A 10,680-nucleotide genomic window follows, 5' to 3' on the forward strand; every position below is an offset into this window, starting at 1 on the left:
AAGATCCCATTGCTTTCTTTGCTCGCTGGGCTTTCCTGAGCCTGGGAGCTATCTCTGAAGCTGATGGAAGTGATAGAGCATGGCCAGAGAGAGAGAGAAAGACAATGACATATTGCCCAAGTTTATTGCTTTTTACTGTGATTAAAGGGAGGGTCTTATTTCCAGTCTGGGGGTTTGAAACATTTGAATCCCACCCAAACCTCTTCCCTTGCAGCCAGAATCACAGCTTCGTGGTATGTGGCAAAAATCACTCCCCGGCACAGAGCAGCCTGCTGCTGGCAGAGCATGCATGGGATGGGGATGGAAAATTCCACCATGTCTCCATTGTCCATGCAGGCCTGAGGGCTGCTGGGTGCAGGAAGAGCCAGGATCCCCCTGGTGGGTGGGGAAAGCTGCCCACTGCACACCGAGCACAGTTGTGCATCGTGCTGCTGCATGGAGCTGCTGCCCGCTCCCAGCAATGCATGGAGATGCAGGCAGCGTGCACACAGCACAGCACAGCCCCAGCTGTCCATCTTCAGGACATGATCTTAAACGTGGCTTGGTGCCAGCAGCACGAGCAAGGCCTGCACAACAAGTGAAGCTCACATCTCTTCTTCCACCTGAGCGCTGCATTGGCGCCTGTGCCACGCAGCAGCAGGGATGGGGCGCAAAGCCTGCACCTCCAGGCACCTCCACACCTTTCCCTTCTCCCTGCAGGTACATCGGGGCGCTGGGGGCGAGGGTGATCTGTGACAACATCCCAGGGCTGGTGAACAAGCAGAGGCAGCTGTGCCAGAGGTACCCCGACATCATGCAGTCCGTCGGGGAGGGAGCCAAGGAGTGGATCCGTGAGTGCCAGTATCAGTTCCGTCACCACCGCTGGAACTGCAGCACCCTGGACCGGGACCACACCGTCTTCGGGAGGGTGATGCTGCGAAGTAGGTGCTGCTGTGTGCCCATGCCGTGTCCCCATTGCAGGGTGTGAGTTGGGATGGGGGAGGAAGGGAACGGTGCTTCACATCCTTCCCCTGCATAAACAAGAAAACAACAAGAGAGCCGGGAAGATGCCCTGAGTCCTGAGAAATTGTTGTAGTTAGAGAGCGTGGCTTTTGCTTGCAGAAAGAGCTGCAGGTGAGGTGCATGCATTCTTTGTGGAAAAATACAAAATGGAGAAAAACAACCTTTTCCCCTTTAAAATTACATTTTGATGGGGAAAAAAAAAAAACCAACAAAAACTGATTAGCTGTGCTCTGGATACTATGGCAGAAGGAAACCTGAACATTGAGTGTGGGGAGAAAAGGGACCCAAGAGGGATCTGCACCCAGCTCACAGTGTCCCTGGGGGAGTCCCAGCTCCCACCGTGCCCCACTACTCTGCTAGGAGCATCCCTGCTGCTGTGCCCCCTGCCTTTGGTTACTGCTTGGGAGAGATTTGCCTTCCCTGTAAATTAATCAAGCAGTAATGGGCGCACACCACTGCTTTTGTAATAGCTGCACCAGAGGAGATGGAGCGGGGGGAGCACTGGGGGAGAAGGGAGAAGGAGGAGACACCTCCAGAGAACAGGCTCGTATGTAAACAGTAATGGGATATATAAATATTTGGAGAGTAGGGTTGGCCAGGAATCAGCAGTTCACGTGGGAACTCCCTGTTCCTCGCATGGCAAGGGAGGCAAGGCCGGGCTCGGGTGGCATTGCTGCTGCAGGCTCCAAGCTGGGGCTGCACCATGGGGGGGTCCTTCCTGGTACTGCAGGGAGCTCAGGGCACATCAGCCATGATGAGACCTGCTGGGAGTGGTAGGAGCAGCCCATCTGCAGGGCACGTGGGCGTGTGTGGGATGGGCTTTGTGGATGCTGGGCAGACTCAGGGCAGCCCAGGAGGAGCACAGGAGGCTGCAAGCACTGGGGCACAGCGCTCAGCCCCAGCATCCCCCTGCATCCCAGCATCACTGCGGCCCCACGTCCCGTCCCAGCCGATGAGCACAGGGGCTGATGAAAGCTCCTCACCATACCCCATCCTGCCAGGCCTAGAGAGAGCTCAGTTCCCTTTGAAGTCGCTTTCAAAGGCTCTCCAAAAGAAGACGAACGTGGTTTTGATTTGCAGCATCTTTTACAGCGTTATAAAACCAGCTGCGAACTCAAACCAGAGATACAGAGAGCTGGGGGGCACGCTGGGCTGCGTGGGGAACCCGGGGGCCAGCACAGCTCCCAAAACCCGGCTCCCCCCACCCCGCACCCCCAGGCTGAGCTGCAGCTCTGCGCCCCTTCCCAGCCCATTCCTCACCACGTGCTCTGTGCCCGCAGGCAGCAGGGAGGCCGCCTTTGTCTACGCCATCTCCTCGGCAGGGGTGGTTTATGCCATCACACGTGCCTGCAGCCAAGGGGAGCTGAAGGCCTGCGGCTGTGACCCGCTGAAGCGCGGTCGTGCCAAGGATGAGCGCGGGGAGTTCGACTGGGGTGGCTGCAGTGACAACATCAACTATGGCATCCGTTTCGCCAAAGCCTTCGTGGATGCCAAAGAGAAGAAAGTGAAGGACGCGCGGGCGCTGATGAACCTGCACAACAACCGCTGCGGCAGGATGGTGAGTGAGGCTGGGACACTTCCTAGGGCTGCTGGGGGTGCGTTTGTGGGGTCAGGGCAGGGTCCAGAGCTCCACAAACCCGAGGAGAACACATCCCTGGGGCTCCTTTCATAGAATCATAGCATGGCCTGGCTTGAAAAGGATCTCAAAGATCATCTCATTTCAACCCCCCTGCTATGTGCAGGGTTGCCAGTCGCTAGACCAGGCTGCCCAGAGCCACATCCAGCCAATACATCTAGATGGTCCTGCTAGCTGTGGCCACCATTTCCCAGTCCTGATGTGCTCCCCCTCCTGCAGGCTGTGAAGCGCTTCCTGAAGCTGGAGTGCAAATGCCATGGGGTCAGTGGCTCCTGCACACTAAGGACTTGTTGGCTGGCTATGTCGGATTTCCGGAAAACAGGGGATTACCTGCGGAAGAAATACAATGGGGCCATCCAGGTGATCATGAACCAGGATGGTACCGGCTTCACCGTGGCCAACAAGAACTTCAGGAAGCCCACAAAGACAGACCTTGTGTATTTTGAGAACTCACCCGACTACTGCGTGATGGACAAGTCGGCAGGTACAGCCAAAATCTCCCATAGGCACCTACAGCAGCTCTCCCTGTCCCCCCCTTCCCCCCCAATGGCTTGCAACCCCCAGGGGTGCAGCTCCATGACTCTTGGAGCATCCCTGGGGCCAGGATGCTCTGTGAGTGGGGAAGGAGCCCCCAACAGCCTCAGTCCAGAGGGATCACTGCTTCCTCAGTTGAGGCCAGGCACTGAGGGCAGCACGGAGACTCCTGCTGTTGCAAGGCTCACCTGCAACAAAGCAGAGTAAGCACGTGCAGAGCAGCCTGCTCACAGCCCTCGTGTCGTAACAGCACATCTGGGCACACGGCATCAGAAACAATGATAAAACAGCCCCGCCTGAGGCTCCAGGTGGTGGACACACGGGTGGGGGGGGGGGCCGCAGGGAGCACAGTGTAGGGGGGGATGATCCTGACCCAGTTGTTTCCTCCCCTCCAGGCTCACTGGGCACCGCAGGGCGCGTGTGCAACAAGATCTCCCGTGGCACCGATGGCTGCGAGGTGATGTGCTGCGGGAGGGGCTACGACACCACCCGTGTCACCCGCGTCACCAAGTGCGAGTGCAAGTTCCACTGGTGCTGCGCTGTGCGCTGCAAGGAGTGCGAGGACACTGTGGATGTGCACACGTGTAAAGCGCCCAAAAGGGCCGAGTGGTTGGACCAGACCTGAGGAGACGAGTGGCAGAACCTGGCTGTAAACCCCCCCCCCCCGCGAACCTTTTCCAGTTTTAAACACCTGTGCCCTGTGGGCCGTCGCTTTCTGGGAGCTGTAGTTTGACTGCATGGCTTTTATTTAATTAATTAACTCTGCAAAGCACTACGAAAGGACTACATTTCCCAGGAGGTGCTGTGGACCCTTCTATTTGCTCAGCAAAACAGAACCCCGTTCCCAGGAGGCAGCCAACCTCGCTTCAACTGTGAAACTTCTGCTGCCGTCGTTCCCTTCGCGGAGGGACAGTGCAACTGACACAGACTGAGAGGACTGACATTGGGATGCAGTGATGGAGCAACGCTGCCTCTTCCCAACTTTACATTGAAGTTTCACCAGCAAAAAAAAAACCAACCAAAAAACCAACTGTTTCTGAATAATAAACTCTCGCAGACAGCATTCTTGCTTTTACCTTTCTGCAAGGCCAGAGGAAGGGTGTTGCAAAGTCTTCAGAAAGCTCCGTATCTCCGTGCTTCCCTCGAGCAGCCCTGGCACGCTGTCCCCACTGCACTACTGACACTCGCTGAGCAACTTCTGCAGAGTCTTCTCCCTGTGTCCCAGCGAAGATGACAAGCGGAGTTGTGAACTGTCAGCTGAAGCCTGAACGACTGCAAAAAGACAAAGGCTACAGAAGAAGGCCGTAGAAGTTTGCAGACAAAGCATTAGAGAAAGCAAACGAGATCTGTGAACTTACTGGTAGGTTTGGAAGTTGACGGATACAAGAGCATCTCTCTGTAAAACTCACTTGTATGTGGTGTATACTGCTTATTATTTTAAGTCAAAATTCATTATAAACCTATATCAGAAAATGATGTTCTTTGCTTTTTGAATTTCTGCATTCTGCTTTGTGCTTCCAACCCTGTGGGATGTGACTGCAGCAGTCCCTCCTGCCCCAGGTCCCCCATCCCAGGGCACAGCCACCCCCTGTGCTCACCCCTCGTCCCTCACAGCAGTCCCTCGGTGTCCAAATCCCACGGGGAATCCTCCCATTGTGCTCCAGGACTGGCAGAACGCTGGGTCAGGCAGGAGGCACCAGATCTGCTCCCACATCTTTCCCTTACAACACCTAAACTCCGGCTGTCAGCTACAATTGCAGCTGGTGAGAGCAGGGCAGGGAGCAGCCAGGCAGTAGGTGGATATGTTATGGGAATTAACCCCTCTCATCTCTAGAAATTCTATTTTTTCCCCCCAACTTGCACAAGCACTGATAGATGCTTTATGCAGTACACAGATACTGATCAAAGAAGCATCCAGACTGACCAACCCACACAGGCAGCCTTAATGCACAAGTAAGGGCACTGAACCCATTGACTAAACTGATCCCATTAACAAAACTGATCCCCCCCCCTCCCCCCTCCAAAATAACAAAGAATTACCCAAACCACTGCAATTCCTGAACATGTACTGAAGCTTCAGATGCTCAGCATCATGAACCAAAGCTGCAAGGAGCTCATGGTGGCCAGGTTTGGGACTGCAGCAGCCCCAGGATGACTGCACAGCCAGAGCTGATGGCACAGCCTGACCGCAGCAAAGTGACCACAGTTCAGCTGCCTGCTGCCAGGCACTGTGAGCAAGCGAAACGTTACCTGTTTTCCTCATATTGTTCATCATTGTGCTGAAGGGCACATAATGAAATTCTGTGCATGTCAGGAAATGCACAGTGTGTGCTTTTATGCATGTTACAAGCTTCCAACAACAAGAAGGAGGAGCCTGCAGTGATACCCAATTATAAACACGTTTAACTTGAGTCTGATTTCACACCACTGCTGTCCCAGCAAGGTGCCCGACCTCTCCCAGCACTGACAGGTTCCTCCTGTCAGCATTCCTGGTTCCCTCTATGCAACTGCAATGTTCAAATGGTCACAGCAGCAGGATGGGATTAGAACAAAGATTGTTCTGTTTCTGAGCCATTCACTGGCCATCACAAAATGAGTCACCTCTGAATGAGGGTTCTACCCAATGGCCCTAGGAAATGCTGTCGTGAACAGGGAGAGAAAGGCCCTTGGAGGACTGCTTTGATGGGAAGGGCTCAAAGACTTCACACAGCCCCCACAGGGGCAGCTGGGGGCACCTCACCCCAGGCAGGCTGTGAGGGACAGAGGTCCTGCAGGACGAGCCCCGAAGTGACCCATGTGATATTAAAGCAGTGTGAGGATCCCCCTGCCCAGCTGTGTTCCCTGCAGCACCAACCCACCCAGCACCACCTCCCTTTGCAATCCCACACAGACAGCACACGAGGGCCCCACTGCCCGTCCTCAGCACTGCAGAAGGACCCGGAGCAGCGAGTATGGAGTCAGCCCAACAGCTCGAGCCCACGAGGCAGGAGGTCCTTCTGCAGAGGGCTATGTGAGGCTGTGCTCTCCTCTTGTTTATTAACAAGTGATTAGCAGAAGCATGAAAAGCACGATGCCCGGGAGCCAACAGTGCTGGTTAACAGAACTAACCCCAGTGCTCACACAGGAGGACATCCCACTGCAGGCTGAATGGAAATCAGTGCTGTGTGTCTTCTCACAGATGAGGCCTCCCGAAACTCCCCTTCAGTGCACTCATCTTCAGAAAGCAGATGTTTTCCATCTATAAAAGTTTATGAAGGCTGCAGTCTTGTCAGGGAATACTCGGTTCCACTCACAAGCCCCTCTTAAGTAATCTAAAGTGTACGGGGAGCCTTTTATGGAAGATCGTGTTCTAATTATCCTCCAGTCAAAAGCATGGCTGAACTCACAAACAAGGAGCAGAATTAATCGCTAGATGAGCTTCTGAATAAATTACCTTCTCTGAAGAAGCTGGGCAGGATGCACAGGAGAAGACATCCAAAACATGGGACCTGGACAAACATAGGGCATTCTCTCCACCAAGCCACATGCAAGTGAGAGAGGGCCTTAGCAGGCCGTATTTCTGGATGGGTGTACTGAACAGATGGATCAGATGTTGACCTACAACAATCCAGAATGCACGCAACACTCGGTTACACCCCAGTCCTAAAAAGCCTTGCCACAGCTGTAGATGCCTCTGCTCACCATCACACTCCTGCTTCTGCAGAAGGCAGTGCTTGTGCACCTGTGCCAGTATCTGAATGAGGGCTGTTCCAGCAGCCACACTCCTGTGACAGGTCCAAGTTTCAGGGACAGGTGAATCGGGGCATTCTGACTAACATTTGCACAACCTGTCAAGGTCTGTGTGGGAGCCTTCCTACCCCTTCTTACTGAACACGAGTCACGAAGGGCTGCTCCAACTAGCAGCAGGGAATTACTGCTCTGAAATCACAGCTGATGAGTCAGTATGGGAGAATGCAATAGTCACATACTCTGTCACACTGTTTTATAACTGATGATAGCCTATAGCCAGATAGGAAAAGAAATCAAGAGTTTGTTAAGAGAAGGATCCAAACTGATGAGGCTATGGTGTGATTGCACAATTCAAGGCATCCAGAGTAGAAGGAAATGTCATTGACCAGAAATAACCAAAGCAAGAAGATTCCCCAATGGAGAGACGTATTCATTTTAATGGAAGCACCCTTAGTGATGCAATGAACGCGGGTGTGTTATCCAGCATTCCCCAATGATTAGACTCACCTAAGGGCCCACCAAAAAGCAAGACAACAATCGAAGCTGGAAATAAAGAGGAAAATTCCAAGCTGATGATCAGCATCCCTGATCACCGTCCTCTTCCTGCAGTGCTTAGGGCTGGGGCATGCAGAGCACGCCTCAGCTGGGAGGTGCAAGGAAGGGAGGAGGGAGCCAGAGTTCAAAAGCTGACTTTCTCCCTGTCTTTATTGACATGTGGGTGAGTTCAGATCACAGCAGGCTGAACACAGAAGCCCACTGTTACTGCTGCTGCCAGCGTGACCTGATGGTTAGGGGACATTTCTGAACCATAAGTAGAAGATCAGAACAGACAGCCCAGCACTTACGCAGCCACACATCCTTGAACTGCAGAAAGGAAAGCAAGGAGTCTGCTTGTCCTTGTTAACAGCAAAGCATGGGAACGTGGGTACTGCTGGGAGGCTGGCAGAATCTGAATCCCATCTGTGCTCGCTGCCCTTGCTACCAATACCATCCTCTGCTCAGAACACAGCACCAGCACACATCTGCTCTCTGCTTCCACAGCTGTTACTGCTCTGAAATCTCAATGCAGTTCCATGTGGCTCCCAACCACACACCCCATATATTAGTAGTTTGGGAGGTGCATCTCCCCTCAGCCTGTCATCTCTGGGCAGGGGGGAAGGGCAGATTAATTTATGTCCATAAGACCCCCATATGTACATCTCCTTTTCTCTCTGGGAGTTTGCTCTCGTGTTTAACCTCCTTAGCCTGCTGGCACAGGAGGCCAATGATGCAGTTCAAAGAGAGGTGCAGGCTCTTCTCTCTCCCCCTCCCCCTGGAATCTTCCTCTCACTTGTGGTCCTTGGGATTCACCCAACGCTTTTTAGAGAAAAAAAAAAAGAGGACCTCAAGACAAGTATGCATTTAATAAGCAGTGAGACAAATAAGCTCCAGTTATCCCAGCAGAATTACAACACCAGAGAACAATTTTCTGCATTCCTCTGAAGGCCTGAAGGAACCCAATTGCCTGCTCTCAGCCTAAATAGGTACCAGACACCAAGTGCTCCATAAGCAAACAGAGCCCCCAAAGTGCAAAAATGAAATAAGTAAAAAGCTTCACGTTACATATAAACCAGCCGTTTGCACCTTGTTATTAATGATCTTGACTATGACCTTTAAACACTGCCTTGCTCAGAGCCATGGATCTACACCTTGGCACCTTCACAACAATTCCAGGACAAGGAGGCAGGAAATAACCTGGCCTGGCTCACACCACAGAAGTGGCATGGGATGGCTGGAGTGCCCCGAGCCTCAGCCATCAGCTCCAATGCAGCAGCCTGGGCTAAGAGGTGAGCACCTCCAGCACGAGCTTGTCAACGCAGTGACAAATGGTGACTGTGGTTTGTGACAGGGTGGAAAGTCCTACAGCCACGTGTGTGCACAAGCAGCAGTAATGCATGTTTCAAGAACAGAGGCTGACACCATGGTACACAGCTGTAAGGGAGCTAGTCACCTAGAGGCTCATTCTGACGTGGCTTAGGAGCCCAAAGAAACTAGAGATGCTTCGTGCTGCCTCTGTCAACCAGAAGAGTGTATAAGCCTACGCTGTCACACTGCTGCTTTAAGAGTTAATTATACTCCAGAGGAAAGTTTTGCAAATGGAAAGCTGCTCAGCACAGTCACTACCTCTGCAGGACACAAAAGTCTGGAGGGACCTGAGCAAAAACTGAGCTGTTCTGAGGTGCTTTAAGGCACCACGAGCAACAGCAACAACAACAAAATTCAAATCCTGTCAATATGAATCAAAAAGACTGTAATTATTCACATACTAGCAGCATGTATATAAATAAACGTTGATTTTCAAGTTCTTTGCCTTTCATTGGCTCCTCCAAATAAAATGAAGACTTGAGAAGTCTGCTACATGACATAGAGCCTTAAAAAGGCTCCTGCTATTCCAGTGGCTATGAGGCACATATTGCAAAGTGCATGTTTCAGGGAAATGGCAACAATCAATGCTTATCTGTCCCCAGTCATAATTGTCTTGTTACATATACATTATGCAACTTAATTGCATGTGGACTGATATGGTAGCACTGTGGTATGCATCAGGTGCTAAGCCCCTGCTCCAAGGTGGCAAAGGAATGTTGCTATAAAGCATGAACAATCCTGCTAGGAAATCATGCAGGGAGCTCCTCCTTCCTCAAGAATTACTGGCACTTCAAGGTAGACAGGAACATTTTCATTACATAGGCTGCTGCCAGCTATACTTTCAGCACAAGCCCATCCCCTTTCTGTTACTGTTATGTCAGGGGAGGACAGTGAAAGAAAGCAGCTCTTGGGATGATACATGGGAGGCACTGCTTCATTTATAACCTCACACAAATGCTGGAAAATGTTCAACTTTAAAAAGCATTAGGTTGGTTACCTTATGGGCCCCTGTGGACCAAGATGTGAAATTACACGAACACAACATGCCTATTAATCACCACAGTGATTCCACAGTGAGAAACACCACCGATGGCTGCAATTCAACTGGAAGGGAAGCTGACAAAGGCACCTATTAGAGAGTGGGCAACTCAAAAAATAAATTGGAATTGCCTTTCTATGGGGCTCCCCTCTTGATTCCCTGATGAATTCAAGTATTCAACTTGGATTAAAGCCCAACCAACGTATGTAAGAGTAACAATGGCATTCCTACCTAAACGTGGGTGCTCCATCTCAGCCATTCACAATCAGGAGGTGCACAGGTCTGCTTCATAGTCTTTTTTTTTTTTTTTTTTTTTAAACTAAATTGGAAAAACTCCTTCTGTTTTTACGTTGCATGTTTTCACTTTGCATTCTGCCAAAAGCTGGAGCAACCATTCCACTACTCACAGCTGCCCACTGGTCCTTAGGCTGGATGCTCTGCAGAGGTACCAGAAGCTGTGCCTGCACTGAAAGACCTTTAGAGAATCACAATTAAGGAACATTTCACCTGTACTAATTAAAAAATCATAAGAGGCCTGCCTACAATAAAGAACCAAATTAAAAACACTCTTGCTGGTTGATTTAGGTACTGCTTCAGAGAATAGTACAGGCTACGGCAAGCTTCTTCCATTCAGGATTCAAAAACCAGAGTAATTTATGACACCTTTCACAGAAGCTGTCAAGGTCACAGCTCACATCAATCTTTCACAAAGATCACTGAAGATAAAGCATGCAAAATCTCCCTAGTTATTACAGATAACTACACGTATCTCAGAAACACAGGATGACGGACGACTTTTAATATGCACAGAATTAATGTTTATCTGCAAGCCTGT

At 51.2% G+C, this 10,680-nt stretch overlaps 1 protein-coding gene across 1 annotated transcript; it reads left to right on the forward strand.

Annotated features, from left to right (window-relative positions):
* Window positions 1-76: 76 nt before the first annotated feature.
* On the forward strand, window positions 77-4,639 carry WNT2B (Wnt family member 2B). Its single transcript, XM_042830505.1, has 4 exons — window positions 77-920; window positions 2,283-2,560; window positions 2,858-3,122; window positions 3,568-4,639. The coding sequence occupies exons 1-4, from the start codon at window positions 236-238 to the stop codon at window positions 3,795-3,797; spliced, it is 1,458 nt and encodes a 485-aa protein (XP_042686439.1). The 5' UTR covers window positions 77-235; the 3' UTR covers window positions 3,798-4,639.
* Window positions 4,640-10,680: the final 6,041 nt, after the last annotated feature.

This window comes from Centrocercus urophasianus, unplaced genomic scaffold (genome assembly GCF_019232065.1).
Source record: "Centrocercus urophasianus isolate 14NV4802_14NV808 unplaced genomic scaffold, USGS_Curo_1.0 seq_332, whole genome shotgun sequence".
NCBI lineage: Eukaryota > Metazoa > Chordata > Aves > Galliformes > Phasianidae > Centrocercus > Centrocercus urophasianus.